General features: G+C 36.2%; 1 protein-coding gene across 8 annotated transcripts in view; it reads right to left on the bottom strand.

Annotated features, from left to right (window-relative positions):
• BPTF (bromodomain PHD finger transcription factor) overlaps positions 1–26,270 on the bottom strand; it is a 77,890-nt gene that overhangs the window by 46,847 nt on the left and 4,773 nt on the right. For 7 of the 8 annotated variants that reach the window (XM_081317640.1, XM_081317641.1, XM_081317639.1 and 4 more), the window contains exons 2-11: positions 18,961–19,783; positions 11,835–12,058; positions 9,044–9,244; positions 8,533–8,718; positions 7,449–7,622; positions 7,152–7,327; positions 5,622–5,977; positions 4,633–4,764; positions 4,406–4,535; positions 960–1,095 (exon numbers count right to left, since the gene is read on the bottom strand). In XM_081317640.1, coding sequence (XP_081173766.1) covers positions 960–1,095; positions 4,406–4,535; positions 4,633–4,764; positions 5,622–5,977; positions 7,152–7,327; positions 7,449–7,622; positions 8,533–8,718; positions 9,044–9,244; positions 11,835–12,058; positions 18,961–19,783 — 2,538 coding nt within the window. Of the gene's footprint in view, positions 1–959; positions 1,096–4,405; positions 4,536–4,632; positions 4,765–5,621; positions 5,978–7,151; positions 7,328–7,448; positions 7,623–8,532; positions 8,719–9,043; positions 9,245–11,834; positions 12,059–18,960; positions 19,784–26,270 lie in introns of those variants that run through there. The other variant, XM_081317645.1, reaches the window with a different exon arrangement.

Here is a 26,270-nt window from a genome sequence, read left to right on the forward strand (position 1 = left end):
AGAAATATGCAGATACTCGTATGTTTTTTGGTCACTTTGTCAGTATAAGCCTCTAACAGAGGCATACACTTTCAAAACACTTACTCCAAGCCTAGTACTATATTCAGAAATAGGACTACTACAATTACAGTAGAGCAGTTTATTTCTTCCCCTGAAATGCAATTTTCTTTTATAGTAACATTACTGACCATTTCCCAATAGGATCTTAACACAGGTAATTCATTAAACCTATCATTTTTTTTAAAAATTAAAAACAGTTATTTCTGTATCAATAACAATTAGAAAATGACATTGTTAACAAGCTTGTTAACAATTTTGTTTGCAAAAAGATTCTTATCATCTTTCTCTCACTAGGAGAAACAGAGGTGATTTTGTCCCTTTTCTTTCTGCTACAGTACCTTCTTTCCTACCATGCCAAAAGACCCCTAACCACCCAGAACAGATTTTCTGATCACATCAGAAAGGGAGAAAATCAATAAAAACTATTTTCATTTATGGAAAGAATCTATTTGTCAGAGTCTGCTCTATATAGCTTTGAACCTATTACACTGGGGTTAGGGTACATTGCTAAAATAAAAAAAAAATTCTCTTTAATTACAAAATTTAATGTAGTTAAATTGACCAACTGTAGAAATTTGACATGAAACTGAATTACAGTTTGCTTCTTCCATTATTTAAGACCATTATGTGAATAATTAGCAACATTTTATAGCAACACCATATTTAATTGATAGAAACAGAGTATTTTACAGATATGTTTTTCTCCTAAAATGCTTGCTACAGCTAGAAAGAAATTAAAATAATATTACCATATTGCTTGAAAATAAATAGTGAAAACTAGTGTTTGATATTTTAAACTTCACTTCCTATTTCAAAATCATAGCTATATGTTGGACTGGTCAGTTATAATAAATTTAATGAAATAATAAAAAAAGATAATGACGATTTCCAGCACTTACCATGCAGTAACTTTCTATAACTGACATTAGTATTTCCAGGTAATCTGGGTACAAATCTATGAACATGTGTTTTACTAATCCATATCCATCCACCATATCCTGTTACTCTATATTCTTCTCCTTTTTGTTTCCAGACCTATGAAAAAGTTGAAATATATTTTCTTAATTTTTATATGAATTTGCAGCCTTACAACACATAAAATATGGCTTTGAAATAAAGCCTCAATTTTTTTTCCTTAGAAGTTAACACCTTATCCATTCAAGTTTTAAACAATCTTTTGCTTGGCAATTTAATTTTTACAATGAAAAGTCGCATATCACTTTAGAAATAATTGGTTAGGAGCGCACAGGCCCTCCAGAGCAAACGGCCTCTGCCTAAAACAAAAATCCTTTTCATCAGAATGAAAAGATGACAATAGAACGTATTATTCAGGTTTCTTGAGCATAAAAAACAGAGCTAGCTTCAGGAAAAAAACCTGTCTTATGTCTATTCTAAGAATTCAGCTAACACTGAAACTTAAAGTTTATCTAGGTTTGGTGCAAATAGGTGTGCCTTAGTTAAGAGCCACTCTTCACTGCCAGAGGTTAGTATACTAAGAGCAGATATATGGCTTGAAAAAGGCAGACAAGTAATGTTAAACCCTGACTTCTCTAGTTTCCTTGGAAGTTCAAACAATGCTTAGGCTCTCAACTCTGATTACCGGTAACTCAAACAGTAACTGGCAAGATATTTAAAACAGAACGTTTGTCTGCTCCTTATTACCTCGCTAAAGGATTGACCAAGAATATTCTCTCCTAAATTACTGATTGTTAGCACTGAATACTGTTTCAGTGGTAACAATACATCTATCCCTCGTTTAACTTGATTATCTAGGTTAGCAACCATTCACAAATATGACAGCATATAACAGTAATCAAAAATTCATTTCAAGCCAATGCATACATTTGTAACCAAATTTCATCTGCCTGACAACAATGCATGCCTGAGTAACATCAGCCTTCCATCCTTCCGAGGTGGGTAAAATGAGGACCCAGATTGTTGGGGGCAATTAAGCTGACTTTGTAATAATGCCGCTTGGGTTGTGTGTGAAAGCCCTAACAAGCAGGCATATACATAGAATGAAGGCTACTGCTAAGCTTGTAAGCCGCCCTGAGTCTTCGGAGAAGGGCGGGATATAAATGTAATAAAAATAAAATAAATAAAAATAAATACTGCACAACAGAATTTTAACTGAATGAGACTGCACCAGTCAGTGATCTTCGCAGTCTCTCTCTGCTCTCTCCCTCTCTCTGTGTGTCACATGTCCCCTTAGTAACGATTCTGCTTAACCTTCTGTCTGTGGAACAGAACATGGTCACTAAATGAGAAGTGCGTCTATGGTACTATACGAACTGCATTCAAGAAGGCAACAAATATAGTTTATGTATTATTTATATTAAAACCAGCATAATAGTTTATTACAAATAAATCTAAAGCAGTTTACAAATCCTATTCTGGAATTAAACTAAAATAAAAGCTGGAACAAAAACCACCCATTAAAAGCAGCATTATATATGGTAGGGAGAATTAACAACCAGTATATAAGAGGGTTTTACAAAATATGTCATCATGTTAGGGTCTGGTATATTACAGGGGCTAACCAAAACAAAGTAAGTCTTAATTAAGAAGTCACAAATCACATATACGCATATAAGCAAGTTTACAATTATACATACCAAGGGAACTGCAATAGAACATAGTATCAACAGACTATACTGCTAGGATAAGCACTCCAGTCAAGCTGGAAGAGGAACTCTGGACAGGCCTCTTAAAGAGTTGGGTACTTTTTTCACTATTTTCATTCTTTTGAACTCATACTTGGAATATGAAAATGTGTGGCTCTCCGGCTATTCCAGAAGTATAATTTTCAGTATTCCTCAGCACTGGTAGCGTTGCTAAAATACAGCCAAATCTGGAGATTTAACTATCTACCTCTATGTTACCTTTCAATTCTTCTGTTAATTGGCTCCACTGTCAAATCTGCCCATACCCTTTAGAACCTATTTTCTAACATTCAAATGGAATCTGCTTTCTGTAACTGAAATCCATTCTTCTGCACATAGGACAGATTTTGATGTCCTTTAAAACTTATTTCAGGTATCTGTTACTAACATATCCCCTTTCTTCTTTCTCAAGAAGAAAAATTCTAATTTCTTCAATCTCTCTTCACAAGATTTTTTTTATCCCAGATCATTTTTATTGTCCTTGTTTGAATTTGCTTGTTTACCTGTTGTTTTTTTTAACTTTGGGATTTCCAGGACTAGATAAAATAGTAAAGAAAGTGTCTTAAATATGCAGTACAAATATTACTTCACATGATTTGGAATGTGTATTTTTATTAATATTTTGGGCAGTCACTTCACATTTGTTTTCGGTTGTCCGTTTTGTCCACTGGGTCTTAATTCTTTGTTAGTTTGATTCAATTCATTATGAACAGCTGCATCCTCTGTCAACTCTTGGTGTGGCGTCACCTTTCTTTGATCTGAGAAACCTTTGCCCTCTCTTTTCAACTGGGTATGCCTACTCATTGCACCCATTTTCCAATTTTTAAAATTTAGGGAGTACTACAGAGTTGCACTTCCGAATGCGTTTCTGGCAAAAACTCAGACAAGCCTTAACGATCACAACTGTAGATTTCTACCTGTTTGTTCAGGTAAAAGTCACCCAGGATGGTTAACAATCAGCTCTCAGGTCACACACCTTGCAAATACTAGTGATTCGGGATATGGTCGTCACACATGAAGGAATGGTCTGTCAAAACTGCCTGTTTTCCCCTATTCCCACAAAGTGAGAAATTCAGAGTATACCGGTGTTCACAAGTTTTGCAAAAGTGGTTCTTGAAAGAAAAGGGGGAGCAATTTCATTCCAAAATTTCCTTTTCCTCTTGCTCAGATTCTGGTTGTTAGAATTTCCAGGTGCTAAGTGAAAATTCAGTGCGTTTTAATTCTGTGATCTTCTCAGCTAACTGTTTAACAACCATCTACGTACCATGCTTACCAGAGTAAGAGAGAAAAAGATCACACACACTCTTTTGGGGATATAGGTTTGCCATTCCCAGCTGGACTCCTAAGAAATTGACCTCCACTCAGAATTCACTGGGGGAGAAGAAAAAGGGTCCATCTAAGAATTTCCCTTAATTAACTCTAACCACATTCAATATCAAAGATGTTTGATGATCAAATGAGCAAGATTACATCCATAATGGAGTGGGATCTGATTACAGCAGCACTCCAAATTCATTCAGGTCCCTTCTTTTTTGGTTTATTGTACTACTGCAGTTATTTCAACTCTCACTCCGTTAATATTCACAGCCTTTTAAATTTACTCAAAGAGCAGTAGCAGTCTGCTAAAATAAATTAGTTTGAAATAAAGAGAAAGAGAGAGTAATGTTATCTAGAAATAATACCTGGTGTTTGATGGGAAATGTATATTTCACCCAAGTTGCTTGTTGCATGGTTTCTTCTTCCTCTTGTTTTCTCTCCTTTTTTTTCACCTTCTCTTTTTCTTCCCTTTCAATCGCTGTCATTCTGCGTAACCTAATCATAAAACACATATAAGAGTACTGGCCTAGCATTGTCAAATAGTCTGAGATAGATTATTGAGAATGCTTTTACACACACTCAGATATGTTACCTGGTGTGACCCAAGGACTCTCTCCAAATGGGCAGCATAACAACTGGTTTAATTGCGCATTCCAATATAGCCAGAGCCAATGCAAATTCTCTAGGTTTGCTGCACATCTGGACAGCTTTGATCCAATTAGACCTGTGATTCGACAAAAATATGAAATACATCAAGTAGGTCGTCTTCACTAAGCCATCTTCAACAGCAAAGCAAAAACAATAAAATAGCAAGTAACAGCACATGATGCAAAACCAAAACCAAACATCCTTGAAGTGAGGATAACCCTATCTTTCACCTCAATCCTGGGTCTACTGACATATATCTATAGTATCATAAAATATAAAATCTGATGTTATTTTCATTCAAATCCCTTCTTAATGTCCACCCCTTTGCTATGTTTTTTTCCTATATCTATTTATTTATTTATTTATTTAATTTGTATACCGCCCTTCTCCCGAAGGACTCAGGGCGGTGAACAGGGCAATACATAATAAAAACAAGATACAAAAATTAAAAGGTAATTAAACAACAATGCCCATAATAAATTAATACATGTTAAAAAGTTAAGATCAATTTATAAAACCCAACCCCATCCCATCAGGCCAGGCCAGCTTGTTCAAAGAGGTAGGTCTTAAGATCGCGCCGGAAGGAGCGGAGATCAGGCGCCATCTGGAGCTCGACCGGAAGATGGTTCCATAAATCCGGTGCGCCCACAGAGAACGCCCTCCCCCTGGGGGCCACCAGTCGGCATTCTTTGACCGGTGGCACCCTGAGGAGGCCCTCTCTGTGGGAGCGTACTGGGAGTGTATCTGTTCTCATCTTTGCAACAGAAGCAACTACCTACTGCTTTTATGTTTTCCTTATTTTTTCCTCCTTTGTTTTCTTTGGTTATTTCTCCAGTGTTGATTGTTCAATAGAAGCTCCTTAACTCTAGTGTCTTCCCATAATGTAATGCTCACATGCCCAATATATCTATGAAAATCATAAGATTTCTTTACCTGTGTGAAGCCCAGTTGGGATGAAGGAATGAGGAAGGGATGTTATTCTCTAGCTGAATTATTGTTAACCTTAGTGTGGATATTGTGAGAACTTTTGACCCATGGACAGAACCGTTCCATTTGAACTCTCCGGCAGGACTTAGGCAAAACTTGTGAGAAAGGTGACGTCTTTTGTCATGGTCTTCTCGGTGTTGATGTTTATTCAGAGCAAAAGAATTGGTGGCATATTGGTTATGGTAGACACGATACTTCCCTTCTTGACCCAGCTTAAAATAATTGCTGATGCTTCCTTTCATAACTATTTCCTTCTTGGTATTCATCCGGGAAATTTCCCCTTGGGAATTAACCACAAGCACCTTATTGAAGTCAAAACAAAACAAACAAAAGCAGCGAACTTAAGAAAATTTGTTTTTTAAAACTGAAATCTCAAAGTTTTAAACCACAGGCAAAATTCTGCAGCCTTTAGGAACTACCATATTAAGAATAAGCAGTAATGTTTACTATGGCATGTATTTGACCATATAGGTTTTGCCTCGTATAGTAATGTATTAGTCTCCTATATACCATGGCAGATATTGCTTTTGAACCAAAAATTAGTTTCTATACACTTTATTGCCAGGTTTACCATCTTCTCTTTTGACAGGGATGTTCTGTTTTTCTTGTTATTCTTTTTATTTTATTTCTCTATTATTTGTAAACACCTAAAAGTCTTTCTGGAATTCAACAATGCAAGTATAACGGTAATAACAAACACATGAACAAATTTCAATAATAAACTAGTCTTGCATTCCATTAATATTTTTGACCAAAAGAACATAATCCTGATGATCATGATCTCTGACAGTAGCACAGAATTTCTGAATTCCAGAACAAAGAAACTGAAAGCACGTTTAGGAAAACAAGTATCATTCCAGATTCAGAAGCACACAATAATAAGAAGAAGAATAACAACAATAACAACAACAACAAAGACCTACAAATAGAAATAGAGTGTGGCAAAGGCAAGCAAGGGTAATACCAATAGTAACAGGCGCCTTGGGTGCAATCCCAAAACAACAGGAGCATCATTTGAACACCATTAGCATTGACAAATTCGTCATTAGTCAATTGCAAAAGGCGGCCTTACTAGGAACTGCTTCCATCCTGTGACGATATCTGTAATACCATCAAACATCCACATCTGCCTATCCCAGGTCCTTGGTAAGGACTCGATAGACAAAAATGCCAAATCCAGTCTGAACATCTGGCTGACTATGCGAAAATCAACAACAACAATAATAATACACATGTGTATATATATATATATATATATATATATATATATATATATATATATATATATATATATATATATATATATATATATATATATATATATATATATATATATATATATATATATATATATATATATATATGTGCATAGATTTTGATGCCATCTTTGCTGGCATTTCCATATTTATTTCTGGTTTTGTTTGTAACTATTATTTTGGCACTATTTTGGCATTATTTATCAACACTAACACAAACCTCTTTGCCTTCTTTAAAAAGCTTATTTGCTTCATGTGCTGCAGCAGCAACCTGCTGAATTTTCAGCTGGCTGAGTTTGCTATCTGGATTTCGTAACCTGGTGACCATTCGTGTTGAACCTGGAGTGCTTGTTCCACTGTTTGGAGATTCACTTCTCTCACCATTAGATTTATCGCCTATCAGGGTGGAAAAAAGAAGCTTAAATAGGAACATACAAGTAAGGCAAATGAGCACAGCCATTTTACACTAAAAACTAGCACTCAGCATGTTCTTGTGATTATTAAGCATTATTTGTACCTGGGTCCTCCGAGTTCTGAGAATCTCCTTCAGTGGTTTCCACTTCATCAGAATTCTTCACAGATTCACTCTGCATAGAATTTGGTTCGTTGCTACTGCTGTGTTCTGGGTCCGACAAAAGTGCTTCAGCAGATGAATCAATGTTCAGATTAGGAATTGTCTTAGTTGTTTCATCTACCCAAAAAAAGGGGCAATTTAGGTACATAATATTTATCTGAAGTATACTTCAATACAGAACATTAACACCTGAAATCAGAAATCTACACATGTAAATTATACATGATAGATACATTTAAGCACATAAGGAATAATTATACAGACGTACTGTTTTTGCAAAATTATCTAGGTTTCTTTCAAATTGTAATAGTGAAACTGCTTCAATGTTATCAGCATATAAAGCTGCAAGAAACTCAAGGAAGAGAGCGGTTCTTTGATCTATTGCTTTATATTATATATTTCTTCTGGTGGGAAGCATTGAACTAGGGTTACAGAAGATTTGAAAGAACGTTCCAAAGGAAGCCCTAGAAGTCATGGATAAAAGGGGAGGGAGGAATAAAACAATACTTTCCACAACAAAAAAATGGTTTGTGTTGAACTTGGTGCTTTTAAATATAAACACCAGAATGGATAAGATTAAAATAGTGTAATAATATTCACAATTACAAGAATGCAAATAATGAACAACAAATCAACTACTTTATTATTCATCCCGAGTTTGATTTTGGTAGGCTCCTGTCATACCAAAATCAAACTGTTCATGTGATTGTAATATTCACAGATACTTCAAATACCGGTATATAAAATACTATTATGAAGACAAAGCTCCTCAACAGATGTATCGTGTGAAATTAATATAATTCCTTCCTTTCTGAATATCTGAGTCAACCTTGAGCCAGTGAGAATCGAACTGTTGGTAGTCGGCAGAATTAGCCTGCAATACTGCATTCTAACCACTGCTCCACAACGGTTCAATAAATTCTGAACTTCATAACTACTGATATAGAGCGATAAAAAAAGCAAACAGCATTTAACTTTAGGAAACTACTCATTCAACACAAAACACAAAAGAAAACCATCCATGTACCTGAAATAGCCTTAAGATCTTCTGATGCCATATTTTTGTCTGCCTTATTATCATCAGGAATTTCTGAATCACATCCCACTGTGTTCTTCCCTTCAGAAGCATCAGCCTCTTCTGCAGGAACATTTGTGATGCTACTTCCAGGAAGTGATAGTACAGAATTGTTTTCATCACATGCATCTGCTGATTCTATAGAAAAGGCATGATAAAAGTTCATAAGCATTTTTAATATTAATTTACCAACCATTTTACTTATTTATATCCCACCTTTATTATTTTTATAAATAACTCAAGGTGGTGAATAATGGTAATTGAACCTGAATTGAAAATAAATTTGTAAAAAGCTGCTAGCATCATCTGTCCTGAATAGCATCACTGGATAATTACACCTGATTCTTCAGTGAAAAAATATCTGTATTGGTTGTAAAATTTAAATATATATTGTACATGTTAAAAATGTATCAGCAATGCTACTGAAACAAATACATTAACTTAGCAGGTTTATCACTATTACCTTCCTTTCTTCCTTTTTCAGAACTTTCCTCTGCTACTGTTTCCTTGTTGACTTCCATCTGCTGGTTTGAAAGTTCTTCTTTTCCATTCTCAGTATCTGTGCACTCCTTATTTTCAACCGTAGCTTTTTCTTCATCAGCAACCGAGCTTCTGTCCTCTAATAGCTCTCCTTTTCTACCTCTGATTGTTTCCAGAATTTCTTCTAAAGCAAACATGGGGGTGGGAAGATGAATCAAGGCCAACTTTTTCAAGTGTAGGAGTACAGTCTATATGTTCTAGTTTTGTAATGCACCATGACACCCTTTCAGAGGCATAGAAGTGCGGCAGATCTAGAGGTGAAAATGAACTAAGTACAATTGACAGTTGGCAATTATGCAGCACTGTGTACATCATTAAGTTTTTCTACCTTTTTTCTTTAATGGGGTGGCCTTTTCAGAATATTAGGCCCAGTCATAGGCTGTCTCAATTTATAATTGCAATAGTTTACAAGCGAAATTCTGGTCCCAATTATGGCCGTGACTGAAAGAGTATCTGTAATTTTCTATATTTATGCATCAATAACAGATTGATTGAAGAAGAAATAAAGAGTTGTATGCTGGCACTCAAGAAATAACTAATACAAAAGCAAAAAGAATATAATGTGGGAGATTCAACCTGAACACTGGAGACAAAGAAGTGGAAACTGTCAGTGGATTTATTTAGGAAAAAAGAATGAAGCAGGGACACTGGATGCACTTCTGTCAAAAAAAACCAGCTGAGGATCCCCACTATATGGTTTATTTAATCGAAATAGACATCTCCAAGTAGATAATGCCGCAACCAAAATGATCACATCTTATGCAGCCAAAGAGGAAAACAGAGAGCTCTCTCATAAAACTTCGGCTGTTGCAAACCGTGACTTTAATCACTGATGACTTGCATCAAAATTGGTTTCAAATTCACCTTGAAACTGTACACGAACACCCAGGAAATGGATGGTGGGGTTAAATGTACCTTGTTAACAGCTTCCCCAAGAGGGAAGATAATTAATTTAATGAACTCCATTCCCAGTGTGTTTTTTTAGTGCAATATTTGAAAAACATCAGAACTAAATGAGGTCCCTTGAACTATCAAAAAATCTGATTCAAACAAATAAAAACAAATCTATTGAAGAAATACACTGTCAGATCAATAGAAATAGGTTGGCAATTGCAAAGCAGAAACCAGATAGAGATACCTGTTATAGTTGTTCGACCATATACGGCTAATAACCTAACTATTTGCAGAAAAATTAATTCTAATAAGACTTCACACAGTCAAAGGTGATGATTATTAGCAAATACAAATGTTCCACCTTTCTAATTCACTAACATTTAAAAAAATAAAACAATATGTTAGTCTGAAAAACTAAGTTAACCAATGGCTACCAGAGTCATTCTTTGAATGGCACATTACAATAAATAGTATCCAAATATATGCCTTGAAGAACCCCATCACAAAGATCTGTTTGCATGTACAACTGGCTGTCAAGTGCTTTGCAATCATGTTATTGCCATCTGCAATCTTTCCCTGCTGGCTTCCCCAGAGAGACAATGGCCATTAATGGTATGAGGTTGTATACATTCTCTATTGAATAATAACGCCAACATGTATATCATACCTATGCCATGGGAAGATTTTTTTCCCCCCCCAATTATTTTCAGAGTATTCTGCATTTACACAACAAAAAAATCACTATGCACTTTGGTTGTATTCAGCAAGATACAATTAGCTGCCATTTTGTTCACTTCATCCCATGAATGTTGAAATAAGCGACATACATAATGAACCAGTTTCCTATGTATTATTTCTAAAACAATGATTCAACCGATTGCAAACAGACCTGGCTCACTTAAAAGTTATTAACTATATTTCCTGTTTATGCATAATGGAAAGCTATGATTAACTGTGGCTTCTTGGTTTTTCATCAACAGAGTATAAGGGAAATAGCAGAAAAAGGACTATATCCAGACAAATGCCATTCTAGTGTATCGCATCTTATTAGGATCTGATTGTTTAAAATATAATCATTATCTTGTAATATATATCCAGCAGAGATGCAGTGAATTATGTTTTAATTATGTCTTGGTTTTCAAAACTTTGGGGGTTTTTTTGGGAAATCAAGAAAATATGAATCACTATTTGAAGGAGATATATGATAGCCCAAAATTAGGACTCTGGTAATGGAATGACTAGCACATTCTATTAAAGGAACTTTCCTTTTGCAAACTACAGATCATTTCATCATATAAAGTCTATTTATGTCATCCCTTAAAATTCTACATTGGCACTTATATTTAATGGCATCTTCTCAAATGGATTCCATAGTCATTAAAAGCTGCTATTAGAAAATTATCTTTTCTGAATATAAACCAAACAGAATTTGACCTTCATTTTAACAAATAATGTCCCTTTTCTTTCTCTCTCAAATGGAATAATAATCACCAAATACTTAAGCAACATTTATTGCATGTCTAATACATTATGTAGATGAAATCCTTTGCTTTAAGTTAGGTTCACTGCAACTTGCTTATCCTAGCTGCTTTTGCACACTTTTTTGAGTATTCTGGGATCTAACAATGATTAGAATTTGCAAATAAATACTGCTTCCTTGGACATTTTGAGGACCCACTCTCCAATTGGCTGTGTCTTTTTATCCTACCCTCTTGCGTTAATGCTGTTTTTCCCACAATTCCATTTTTTTGGAATATGAGTCAACACAAGCAAAATGTGTTTATCAGTAATTAAAAACGTTAAGATTAATTGGTTCTTACCATTTGCTGCTGCAAGAAAAGACTTGTTGCTGCCCCGTGCTTTATTAGTAAGGTCTTCTGTTATGTCCATGTGCCGATGAATTTCTTCACGCATTTCTTCCAGAGTTTTGCAGATATCAGCTTCCCAGTAATCTTTGTCTAGGCATTCAGTTAATCCTGCCAGCTGGACTTTTGTGCTATAGTACCAGATTCTCTTATTCTTTTCACATTCTGAGTCTTCCTCTCTATGATAGTATGAGAATAGTTTATGAGATATGAGGAATGAATATATGTATATATGCGTGTATGTGATAAAAAAAGGAAAACATTCAAAATTATCCAACACTTGGGAATTGTTTTTTTCCTATTCATGTCAACATAGCAATGAACAAAAATAATAGAGGTATTCCAAACAGCATTAACATCTGAATATAGATGAGGTCACTTCAATTACAATGTAATAAAGTAGTCCTCAACTTACAACAGCAAAAGTTACAACGGCACTGAAAAAAGTGACTGATGACAATTTTTCACACTTATGACCATTGCAGTATCCCCATGGTCAGGTGATTTACATTCGGATGCTTGACAACTGCTTCATATTTATGATGGTTGCAGTGTCCCGGGGTCACTGCGACTTTCTGACAAGCCAAGTCAATGGGGAAGCCAGATTCCCTTAGCAACCATGTTACTAATTTAACAACTGCAGTGACTCATTTAACAAATGTGGCAAGAAAAGTTGTAAAGTGGGGCATAACTCACTTAATAAATTTCTCACTTAGCAACATAAATTCTGGGGTCAATTGTGGTTGTAAGTTGAGGACTACCTTTATTCTGTTCCTTTTGCAAATATCATCAAAATATACCTAGTAACATTCTGCAGAGAATAAAATAGTTTACTAAAAGGGCAAAGAAGATTCTTAGAATCAAAATGAAGTGGAACCATCACTCTTATGTAAAACTAGACAACCTGGGCCCCCTTGGGTTATCATTGCAGAGGTATTTCCTTACCAGATTCCTCAACGCCTTCAACTATGGCAGAGCTTCTGAGGTACTTCCTTCACTGGAAAAGTTCCCCCAAATTCAGGGAGATATTCAGAAATGTATTTGCCTTGAAAATAGTCCATGTCAAATGGTACATACAATAGTCTCAAATATCAAAAGCTGACCACAGGAAATGTTTTATGACAATTCATAATATGTCCTAAAATGTTTTCTAATAATGTTTATGTCCTAAAACGTTTTATAAAATTTCAATTCTGTTGGAGTCAGTTTTTGAGGTGTTCTGTAAGTTTGCCCATTTAAAATACCTTGACTGAAAAAGTTTTGCCAATGCCTACATGTAAGGCTACATGGTGAGAGAGCTTGCGTCTTTCAAGATCAATATAAAGTTTTTATGATCTATCACCCTGGCTGTTGAGCAGACAACCTAATGTATCTTTACCCAATGCATCTCTCAATGTATCACTCACTGCCCAGAGTTAATTTTTGTGACATGGACAGCCATATAAATTTGATAAAATACATAAAATAAAATTTTAACTTTGTTCTGAATAAAATAAAAAATATTTTTAAAAATTGAAATCTTGTTTTCTATTTTGATAGACTAAGAACTCTTCATATGGACAAAACTACGCAAATGTCAAGAGGTACTGGTCACAGCTAATCAACTGTCTTTCATTGAACCCTTGAATGAAGCGGTCTTTAACAGGTGTGAGAACCAGAAATGTACATAATAGTCTTGTCTCACCATTGATTTATATACGATTTTAACTATACTGGCTGTTTTAATTCTAACTCATAAATGCTGTATTCCAGCATAGAATTTACTTTTTAACAGCAACTGCACATTGGATTGATAAGTTATGCAGAATAAAAAAAAGAGTTGAAAGGGCCCTGCAGGTCTTCAAGTTCAACCTTCTGCTCAAGCAGAAGATCCTATAACATTCCGGACAAATGACTATGCAATCTCTTCTTAAATACCTCCAGTGATGGAGCACCCACAACTTCTGGAGGCAACCTGTTCCCCTAGTTCAGGGGTCCATTCCATTGATTAATTCCATTAACAACCTGCCTCCAAGCAGTGAATGCTCCAACACAGGAAATTTTTAAGAAGAGACTGGACACCCATTTGTCCAAAATGGTATAGGGTTTCCTGCCTGAGCAGGGGGTTGGACTAGATGACCTCCAAAATCCCTGCTAACATCATCATCATTTTATTATTATTAATTATTATTAATTATTATTAATTATTATTATTATTATTATATTTGTTCTCACTGACAAGAAATAAGCTCTTTAGTTCTAAGTTGTATCTCTCTTTGTTAAGCTTCCATCTATTATGTCTTATCTTGTCCTCAGATACTTTGGAGAATAGGTTGAGCTCCTCCTCTCTGTGAGAGGCCCTCATATATTGAAAGACTGTTACTATGTCATCCCTAGTTCTTTTTTTTCATTAGACTAGATATTCCCAGTTTCTAGGAACTGATTATTGCAGTTAACCTCCAGTTCTCTAATCATCTTTGTTGCTCTTCTCTGCACTCTATCTAGAGTCTCAACATCTTTTTTACATCGTGGTGACCAAAAACTGCACATAGTATTCCAAGTGTGGTCTTACCAGTGCAGTACAAATTGGTCCTAACACTTCATGTCATCTTGATACTATGACTCTGTTAAGGCAGTGTAGGACTGCATCGGCCTTTTTGGCAGCTGTGGCACACTGATGGCTCATTTTGGTTATCTAGGATTATTAATGTCACTGCCATTAATATAGGTATCATACTAATCTGTACCTGAAGTACTTTTTAATTTTCCGTTACACAGCCTTTAATCCCTTTTCATTATGTGGATTCTTATATCAACATACGACATTGAGTTTTAATTAATATACCTGCTACTTTTGCAATGAAGTTCTACAGGAAACAAAAAATGACACCGATATTTAAGCCTAATGTTTGTATCTTTTAAAGTTAAGGCATATTGGAAAATATCCTTCACAGTATGGAAAAAGGCGATAAGAGGTTTTTCTCTTTATATTTGAATTAAGTTATTCATTCAGGATTGAATAAGGGATGTTATTTACACAACATATAGTTAAACTGTGAATGTGACAGCCATCAATTTAAACACTTTCTTGAAGTTAAGGGGATAATAGATGCTTTAAGTCTTTCAGGGTGTAAAACATCAATTTTATCCCTTAAACCAACACCCAACCTACCGTGTCTCCCCGAAAATAAGACCAGTCTTATTTTATTTTTGCCTCCAAAAGAGGCACTAGGTCTTATTTTCGAGGGAGGTCTTACTCACCTCCGGCACTGCCAGCCCTGCCAGCAGGTCCACTTCTTCTGGGGCCGAAGGAGCAGCGGCATTTCAGCCTGCATTTTGCAGTCAGGCCTTTCCAGAAGGCCTGTGCAGCCAAGTACCAAGCTATGAATTGAATCCATAGCTCGGTCCTTGGCTGCAGAGGTCTTGCGCAACCGAGCTATGGATTGAATCCATAGCTCGGTTCTTGGCTGCACAGGCCTTCCGGAAAGGCCTGTGACTGAGAAATGCAGGCCTGGCTGCAGAAGACACTGCAGAAGAAGTAGGCTGGCGAGGAGAGGCCTGGCTGTGAGGTAAGTGGGTGCGGGGCACATGGGGCAGATCCACACCTCTACCCCCACCCTAGCTTGATTTTTAACTGTGTGCCTTGCCCCAAAACTAAGGCTTATTTTTGGAGTAGGGTTTACTTTCGAGGAAACATGGTAGTGTGGCCTTCAAATCAGCACTTCAACTTTACACATTAGCTTTCACTGAAAATACACATAAAGACACATACTATTTTAGGCACATATAGTGTTTTGTAAATTACAGTTCTGAAGATGAATTATACCACCATATGAAATGCACACATGTAACTATTTTATAGTTACATCAATTTAGTTTGCTTTTGGTGAGTTACATTCTGTACCAAATCAAAATTTTGGAAATATCTATTTCAAAGTTCATTTAAGATTTTATTTGACCATAAAATTCAGTTAATGTATTCCAACAATAAAATAATAAACAATAATAAAATATATAAAATTGTCTTCCTACAATAAAATAAGGAGGACTGGGGTGGCATAATAGCAGTCTCCCAATGTCTAAGGGGCTGCCACCAAGAAGAGGGGATCAACCTATTCTCCAAAGCACCTGAAGGCAAGACAAGAAACAATGGATGGAAACTATTCAAGGAGAGAAGCTAGCTAGAACTAAGGAGAAATTTTCTAACAGCGAGAACAATTTCTACAAAAATAGGTGGAGTGCTGGGTACAATGTCCTAAATATGGGAAGGAAGTAGCAGTGAGACAAAAATAATACTGTAACCATCAGACCAGTTACTCAAAGTTTGTTCTGAGGTCCCCTGAGGGTTTATCAAGACCGAGTGCTTTGCCAAACTAAAATTATTTGCTAGATATTGAAGATATTTGCAAAAAATATAAAATAGTGTCACTTCTCATTATTTTTTGATTATTAAAAAATATAGGGTTTTTTCATGAAAAATATTTCATTTATGTTAATATCTAAGGGGTTTAATATTATTTTTACATGACTCAATAAATTTAATATTTTAAAAATGCATTTGAAATAAAATAATAATAAAATAAAATAAAATAAAATAAAATAAAATAAAATAAATAAAATAATAATAATAATAATAATAATAATAATAATAATAATAATAATAATAATAATAATAATAATTAGTAGTAGTAGTAGTTGGAAGGAACCTTGGAGGTCATCTAGTCCAACCCCGATAAATGATAAATGTTGATAAATATAAAACACACATAGAGAGAAACTCTTTCAAGGTCCTGCATAATTTTTAAAAATAAGAAGAGGCCTGATAGCAAAAAGTTTAAGAAATACTACATTAGCTCTTCTCTCCAGAAGATAAAAGAAAAACCAAACAGACATACTGGCAGTATTTGTGAACAAAGAACCCTGGCCTTTTCATGATGAGGCTGCCTGTTAACTAATCCACACAACCTGTACTTTTTCTGCTTTCAGTTATTGTAACTGCTAATGTTTAATAGATTTTCCAAACAAAACTTTTTACAAAAGAGATATGGTTTGTCAAGAATATCAAATCAGTCTAAGGCAGGGGTGTCAAACTGGATGTGTCATGATGAAACTGCGCCCACCCCATTGCCGGCAATGGCAAAAAAGTCAAGATACGTCGCGACACATCACATGACGTTGCGAGTGTGACACCCCTAGTCTAAGGAATCTTCTTTCTGTCAAACAAGTGAACACTTAGAAAGGAAGAACTGACAATAATTGAAAATTCTCAGTTTAAGAAGAATATACTCAATTAGTGCTTTCTTAATTCGATGAATTTGGTTTAGCATTCTACATGAACATAATCAGTGTAAATTTGTTAAGTGTAAATTGTAGACAAAAAATATGTGGCTTTCTCTTCACAAACAGCACATTAGTTCATTTGGTTTAAATACACTCCTTTGTGAATAGAAATATTGACCACCATCTTAGTTACAAATAAAACCCGAAAGAAACTAAAACATTGAGAATATGTTATGAAATTAATCACTGATTAAAAGAAATTAAACATTTCAATTCTGTTGAGAACTGAGAGCCACCAAAATCATAATCAAGTATAAGGTAAAGGTAAAGGTTCCCCCGCACATGTGTGCTAGTCGTTTTCAACTCTAGGGGCCGGTGCTCATCTCCGTTTCAAAGCCGAAGAGCCAGCGCTTGTCCAAGGACGTCTCCGTGGTCATATGGCCGGCATGACTAGACGCCAAAGGCGCACGGAACGCTGTTACCTTCCCCACCCGAGTGGTCCCTATTTTTCTACTTGCATTTTTACGTGCTTTCGAACTGCTAGGTTGGCAGAAGCTGGGACGAGTAACAGGCGCTCACTCTGCTACGTGGCACTTGGGATTCGACCCGCCAAGCTGCCGACCTTATCGACAAGCTCAGCGTCCTAACCCACTGAGCCACCACGTCCCTTCGAGTATATCAGGCTATAAAAAATCCCCATATCCTCTCATATACTTTGGATTTGTGCAAGTGCCTTTTCTGACTTCTGTGAAGGTTGGCAAACAATACTAAAGTATAATGTAGTTTGTTTTGGGACAAGCATAATGATAACCTCACCTATATTATGGCTTTGCAATATGTCTAAACCAGGTCACTTTGGTTTGTCTAATAAATCATAATGTAGTATTATGTATGATTAGACCAGTGATTCATTAGAATGTCAACACTTGATTCTTCGGCAATGTCCTATTCTTTGGAATCTTCGGAAGCAAATTACACGTTATTTTTTTAAATCTGGAACACCCTTATGCCTAATGCAGTACAAAACCTATTTCTTTTTGTCATAATAGCCCTGTGAAGTAGACGGGCTGAGAATAGGTGGCCCAGAATAAGCCAGTGTGTTTCCAGGGATAAAAGAGAGGCTCTCCTTGTTCTGATTTCAACACTTCAACCATCACACCATACTGGCTGCATGGTTATTCAGAGCCCTCATTTCAAGCTTCTACCAGACCACCACAAAAAATAAAACTGCACTTCAGGTTCATTGTTGTCATCATTATCCTATAACTGCTTGCTGCATTTTAAATTATATGAATTTGTTACCTGGGTTTTCATATAAAAACTGCAAGTAAGATGAAAAATGTCAAACTGCCACTTCGAAGAAGCAAGTAAAACATTCATTTCAGACACAGGATGTAAATAATACTATAAATTTAATATAATTTTATTAATTTAATTTTCTTTTAACTTCTGTACTATTGTATGTTATTGTTGTTGGCCGCCCTGAGTCCTTCGGGAGATAGGGCGACATATAAATCCCAATAATAAATAAATAAATAAATAAATTGCTTTCTTAAATTTAAAAAATCCTTAAGAGCACCACTAACACAAAAAGGAAAAAGCAAGTAATCTAAGCTCAGATAACAAGTTTTAAAACTGCAAAATAAGTGTCTGGCGTTTTTCAGCTACAATTACTACAATCCCTCCCCCCTCCACATAATACGGAAATTTTGTTTAATCTTATTAAGAAATATAATACATGAGGAATGTTAAAAAAAATAAAAAATATCAATCTTTTATTAAAAAGATATATAATACTGATATGGCTAGAATATGTACTTACATAACAATCCTCCTGTTCAGGAACCAGTATTTCCGCCTGTTTCTATCATATCCAATAGGTTCATGTCGAATATATGGTTTATTTTTTTGGATTTCAGCAATACAGTCTGTTACACCAGGCACCTTGTGCGCTACACAAACCTCACACTGCCATTCATCCTCTGGGACCTCTTCAAGAGGCGGTTTCACACACTCTAAGTGGTAGACAGCTGAGCAAGTTTCACAGCACAGCAAGTCTCCCAGTTTGTGACAAACTCTACAATGGTCGTCATACTGTATAACGCCTTCAGACATTAATTCCTCCCGTGCAATGTTTGTTGTCAGAAACTGATCCACTAAAAATTGCAGAACTTGAATTTTATTTTCAACTGGTCCATAAGGGTAGTCCTCTGCCTCTTGAAAAGGAAGAACATGATGATATTCCTTGTCACTCTCACAGTATACCCGCAAAACCTCCGGCCAAGTCATCCCATCTATAAAATATAACGTGGAATTAACGCTATCTTTGAGGTCAGCAGGTCCAAAGGTAGTATTTGAAGTGTCCTCTTCACGTAAAACTGCTTTTAAAAGCACTATGTGCATCTCAGCCATCAGTGTACACTGTTCTTGGCTTACTAGAGCAGCACAGAAGTCTTCAAACCGAAAAGGGGACAAGCGTAAAACAGTGCCAAAGTTCCGCAGTACCTCATAGATGGCAATAACATTCATGATATGCTCATTAGGCACCATTAAGTCCCCTGAAGATTTGGGCAAGTCAAGAAAAGGGATGTCTTTTTCTTCCAGGATTGGAGAATGCGGTCGATGTATTCTCTGTCGCCTTCTACCTATAAATGAACAGCAAATAAGTAAGAAGGTGATAATAGTGAGCAAAGCAGAAATATCCTGAATTTTCACGTGTTATAATATTTGTAGTCCTCAACTCACCAATTCATTTAGTAACCGTTCAAAGTTACAATGGCACTGAAAAAAGTGACCTAACAATCGTTTTTCACAGTTACGACCTTTGAAGAATCCCCATGATCATGTAATCAAACGTCAGATGCCTGGCAACTGGTTCATACTTGTGACTGTTTCTTTGTCCCAAGGTCATGTGATCACTTTTTGCAACCTTTTGACTAGCAAAATCAATGGGGAAGCCAGATTCACTTAACAACCAAGTTACTAACTTATCAACCGCAGTGATTCACTTAACAACTGTGGCAAGAAAGATCATAAAGGCAAAACTCATTTAACAAATGTCTCTCTTAACAACAGAAATGTTGGGCTCAATTGTGGTCGTAAGTCTAGGACTACCTATATCTAAAACAACAGATATTTAATCAAACTTCATGAGCAGGCAAAACATTTCTGCCTTTGGTTGTTTACTCTCCGAAAAAAAAAATCATGATATAATTAGCTAAGACCTGTTGCTTCATTCTAGAATTCTAGAAAAATCTATCTGGAAATTTAATGTACCTTAATTCAGGAACCAGATAAATATGAAATATCTTCATATTCTAAGGGGAATGCCTACGGACTTAGACAAAGCTTATCATGTAAAATCAAATATAGTAATAAAAGTATGCAAACATTATTTTTACTGATATCTCTACTCTTGCTAATTTGATTTTCTTCAGAACTGAAGAAACTTCTTGGATGAAAAGCGAAATGTCTTCCAGGAAAAACAAAGTCCAGTTGCCTTCTGAAAAAGCACCTTTGGGACAACCATGACCTAAATGACTGAGAATCTTCATAGACATTTAACTATGCACTATACTCAAGGAAGTTTGCACTATAATTTGCAAATTACTGGTCCATATTTGGACTTGGGGATTCTCATTCAAAATCAGAGAACTGTCACGCATCATTCTTTCTCCTTCTGAAGGCTCCTTCAGAGAAGAAAATGTAACCTCCCTGTTCAAAAACGCCAATTAAGACTAATGAGATTTGAATATCTCAATAATCATTCTAGACTTATATGTTCCCAAAGCATATAAACACATATACAGTCCTGCTGATCCTATTTTCAAATAAAGATAGGACGGAGCTAGACTGTTTTTATTTTTTTTCATCCCCTTCCCTCTACTGTTGCACAGTAGTTCAAATGAAGGGAGCAAGGGTGAAATAAACAATTGTTCTGTTTCTTTGGCAGAGGTCAGGCTCAAGTTGCCGTCTGCTCTTTTACCGGCAATTGCCTGGTGTATGTGGGAAGGAAGATGCTTGTCACTTTTCTTTCTCTTTCCTGTGAGATTGGGGAATGGAGGAACTTTTTGCTGGTCTACTGTTGTTTCATAACCATGGCAATTTCCAGGCTTATAGACTTATAGACTTCAAATCCCAGTGGAATGTCAAAATCTATATTAAACCTTAGTTTGTGGACACAAATGAGAATTCTGAGCAGATGAAGCCCACAGACCTAGAAGTGGTCAAGTTTGGGAAAGCCAAATAGTTGCATAACAAAGGGGAAATGGACAAACACTGCCACTACCTTTTGTCTCACCTGAATGGTGCACTCTTTCCAACTCTGCAGATGATTGTTGTAGTTGGTAAATCACTATCTAAGGTTGAATATATTTTGTAGTTCAACTTTGGCTTATTCAGCAAATAATGGTTAAACACACCATAATTCAGGACGAGGGAGTCTACTCTTCTAAATAAAAAAACTGGCTACAATATTTATTTTGCTACTCAGAGCAAAACACTACTAGCACACAATTAACTGTTTCTAAGTAGCTTGACAAATAAGAAAATTAAACTGTTGGGACTGCTGCAATTTACACTCAAATCTCCATTCCCAACTGCAGATATTTACTGCTGTGTGTGTGTGTGTGTGTGTGTGTGTGTGTGTGTGTGTGTGTGTAAAAAAATCCTAACATAGAACATGGTTGAGAGTGCTTGGGAGCCTGCAGGAAAGGGAAAGTGTATGTTTCATAATGAATGAAAGGGCTAAACTGGATGTCCAATGGGTGTCACCTAGGCTGTTGTAGTGCACATTAAAGGAAGAATTCGTAGGCTGGTGATAACTGCATTATTATGCTCCAGGAAACATTGACCTGAACCAGAGATGAGTTTGGAGAAAAATTACGCAACATTCTGAATGAATACAATCCAGAACAAAAATGTATTCTTCTAGCTAACATGAATGAATTGGTGGGAACAAGACAGATGAGTACTGAAAAAAAAATGATTGGACCATTCAAGGAATAAGAATGGATGAGACTAGTGATATACCTCTTTAGAAAAAGTTCTGTTTCATTTACAGAGTTTAAGTTCAAGTCTATTCATATGTATGTATGTACATACGGATAGACCTCAAGGTAACACAGTAATTGGGACTGGAATTTCTGTCAATAAGCGATGCAGTTGTAAAGCGTATCATACAACCACATCACTTAGCACAGTCAATCCTCATTATTGTTGTCAGCTGGAAGGACCATGTTGATCCAAGCCATTCCTAGCTTGGTTGCTCCCAGTCTGAGCCTCAATAAGATAAGTGATTGCTTCCTCTTCAACCTGCCTCCCCCCTACGCTTATCTCCCCCTCCATCTCTGTACTTCTGGCTGCCACTACTACTGAAGTGTGCTGGCTTGCAAGGTGGCTAGAAGGGCAGAGATGGGAGGAGGAAGATGATTGGGGGAAGCTGAAGTGTCCCTGTGGATGCAAATATGGGTGGGCTGCCAAGTGCCCAAATTTTGATCATGTGACCATAGGGGTGCTGCCACAGTCATAATTTTGGCAACTGAGCATAAGTACCATTCATTCAGCACATTTGAGTTGTCGAACAAATTGTTGTTAAGCAAGAACTTCCTGTATATCCAATGGAACACAAGTCTAAAGTATGACCCATTCGATTATGTTAAAGGACTGAGAGAAATATGAAAGAGTAAAATGATGAAAGGTTTTGAATGTTGAACAGACCAATTTCTGGTAGTGTCAAGGTTGGCCTTGGGGAAAATTGACATGGAAAGAAAAAAGTTAAAAGAAATGAGAATGAAAACAGAATAACTGCAGAAAGAAAAAGTACAATCCTATATGAAAAGATACTGGGACTCACATTAATCTCCCAATTTTGCAAGTAGTTTAAGTGGATGTTAGATAAGTAGTCATAAATGTTGTGAGAATATCAACAAATTGCAAGTGTAGACTGTAAGTGAAGAAATGGTTAAATGCATATGCAGTTTATCTACAAAGTGGCAGTTGCTTGACAATTGGAAAATACCCAGGGCAACAGTTGATATAAAAGGAAAGATAGCAAGAGTAAAAATAAATATTCAGGTGGATTAGTTTCAGAAGGTGTCAAAATTCTGAATGAAAAGATATGATACATGAGACTGAAAAAAGCTGTATAAGGTAGTTTTCTGCAGAACAAGGAGTTATGTACCAAGTTTTTGCTCTTCAGCAGGTGATTGAAAAATGTGTACATTCATGTGAGAAAGATTGTGTTAAATGTATTAATTTAGAGAAAGCACTGATGTTTCTCAACCTTTTTTTCACCCTGGAGGGACCCTTGAGATAATTTTCAGGTCTCAGGAACCCCTACATAAAAATGGCAAAAAAATACAAACACAATACAATTCACGTTTAACTTACACAATTCCTTGTTTTACAATGGCATTTAACAGCAAAGCAGCATGCCAGCGGTTAAGAAATAATTTATAAAAATCCTCACCACTGCAAGCACTAGCACTGCAAGGTGTACAAAGCAAACAAAAAAAACCCCTTTATGATCCCTCATAGAACTCCCATGTATGTGTGAAAACAATACATTGCTTAGGACAGAGGTCCCCAACCTTTTGGGCACCAGGGACCGGTTCCGTGGAGAGAGGATTTTTCCACGGACCGTAAGTGCGTGGTTTTGTGTGCTGCCTGCATCCCATGGATGGGGCTTTGCTTGTTTGTGTAGACCAGTTGCTGGCATGCCACGGTCTGGTACTGGTCCACGGACCAGGGGTTGGGGACCCCTGGCTTAGGAAATAGTTCAACATTAAGCTATAAGACAAGACAGTGTGGTGTCCATTTGATTATTTATGGTAACTAAGGATAAATTACTTGGAATGTCTGTCTGTCCAAAGAAAGAAAATGGCTATATATAAGACTGTGCTTCTGCTAAGCGAGAGCTGGGTATATTAGGAGAAACCAAAACGGACTACAGTCTAAATGGGATATTTGGGGTACTTAAGAAGTGATTTTTGCTCTCTTTTTCAAGATGATGAGATGTAAATGGATGCAAACTGGACTAAAAAAAGTGATTGGTATGAATGAAAAAAGTTTATTAAAGTGGTTTGGTCATATAGAGAGAATAAGGCTCAAATTGCAAAATAAATATATGAAGTGAATGAATCAAGGGGAAGGGGAAGACAAAGAAAGTTGCAGTTAGATGGAGCTGAGAACCTCAAAATGAAAGAGGCAAGAAGTGTGAAGAACAAAAGGCAACTGTATGAAGCAGTTGTTAGGCACAGAGGAAGAAGCAAGGATGGTTTGTAAGAATAGAAAGATACGGGGGTATAAATTAGTTTTAGCTGTTTTCTTTGTCTAATCTCATGCTTTTAATTTCTTTGAGCAATTATTTCTTACTCCTTTTCTACTGTCCACATAATACTGTTCATCTCAATAGAAACAGCACAATGGGTACAAGTGTAGATGTACAATGCAAAAGTAGAATAACCTAAATAATAAATAGCAAAAATAGCTACTGTATGTTAATTGTTTGAGATAGACTACATAGTTATAACCTTTTTTTTTTAAAAAAAAGCAAAACTATTTTTTTAACTAGTGGGGCTAAGAAAAGGAAGAAATGAGAAAACTTATTTTATTCACTCGTTAACTTTGAAACATGTACATATGTAGAAAAGACTGTTTCTTATATTCTGGGAATTAGAAGATGTATTATAAAGTCTAAATAGACTAAAGACTAAAAAGTATTAAATATGGATATGAGAGCTACCAAAGTATAAATCAATCAGAAAAGAATATTAGCTGTCTCTAGCAAAAAGGAGGTCAAAGTTAGCAACTTTTTTTTAAAAAAACAACAACCCAACAAATCTAACGTATATACAAGGAGAATCCCAACAGGAGTTGGGATGGGAAGCTTCTATGGTATATTCAGAATGAGCAGAAGCTTCTGTATTAACTTGAGCCCCTTGAAAACATTTTAGTGTCCTAAATATGTGTTCTCCACCTTTCAGGTTTCCCACAACTAAAACTTCCTCTAGAAATAAAACTTCCTTGATATACCATACACAGTGATATCATTCAGCCTTTATTTTGCGATATGCCTCAAGGATATTATAAGAAGCTTTATTCAATGCTTTCCTGAAGGCTTTCACATCTTTTTCATAATTTTTATTTAAAATTTTTTGTATGGGTGCCCATTGTAAAACACAAGTCTGGATGGCTCATAGTAAAAACTCACAACTATAAAAACCATAAAACATAACCAAAACCTGGCACCTCAATCATTCCCTTGGGCTGCCACAACCCAAAATACCCTCACTCTGCTCCAGTGTCAGAGTAAAAAGTCATGTCTTGCTGGCCTTTCACAAGCACAATTTATAGATTAGGGTTAATTCAGAGATTCTCGAATTCTGTGATACCTTGACTTACTAAAACTTCCCTTATAAAATCAGCAATTAGTTTGATATCAAAGGGATTCCTTAACCCAGGGGTAAGCAACCTTTGGATTTAAACTCCCAGAATTCCTGAGCCAAATCCACAGATCCCAAAAGGGCCAGAGTGGCCCACCCATGTCTTAAACTATTCCTGACCCCTTGATAGTCAAATCCTGTCAAAACTGATCTTACTAATGTCTTAATCCAAACAAAACAAACTAAGTTAGGAGAGGGTCCTATTTGTACTTACAAACTTGAATTCTTTTTAGCACTACTATGGCCAGGTTCTTTTAGAGACTCTGAGCTGATGATTTTGTAAGGCAGGACAATCCCTGATATAGGGAGTGGTACATAGTGAGTCACAATTCTTAATTTTATTGCGCTAGTTTGAGAATCCACACGAAATTAGAGGCAATGGGTAATTAAGGCATGCTAAAGACCAAATAAAGTGTAGATTAGATCAGGGCTTTTCAACTTTTTCACCCATTGTACCACTTTTAGGATATGGTAACATCCGAGTACCACTAGTCGCCTAGCAAGCTGTCAAAAACTTGTCCCCCCCCCAAAAAAGGGAAAAAAGTGATGAAGTACAAGTAGTCCTCGATTTACAACAGTTCGCTTAGTGACTGTTCAAAGTTACAATGGCACTGAAAAAAGTGCCCCCCAAGCCACAGCCTGCCTGCCCAGCAGCGCTCTTCTTCCTGTCTGAGGTTTTGTTGTGAGC

Source organism: Vipera berus, assembly GCF_964194415.1.
Source record: "Vipera berus genome assembly, chromosome: 2".
NCBI classification, from domain to species: Eukaryota; Metazoa; Chordata; class Lepidosauria; order Squamata; family Viperidae; genus Vipera; species Vipera berus.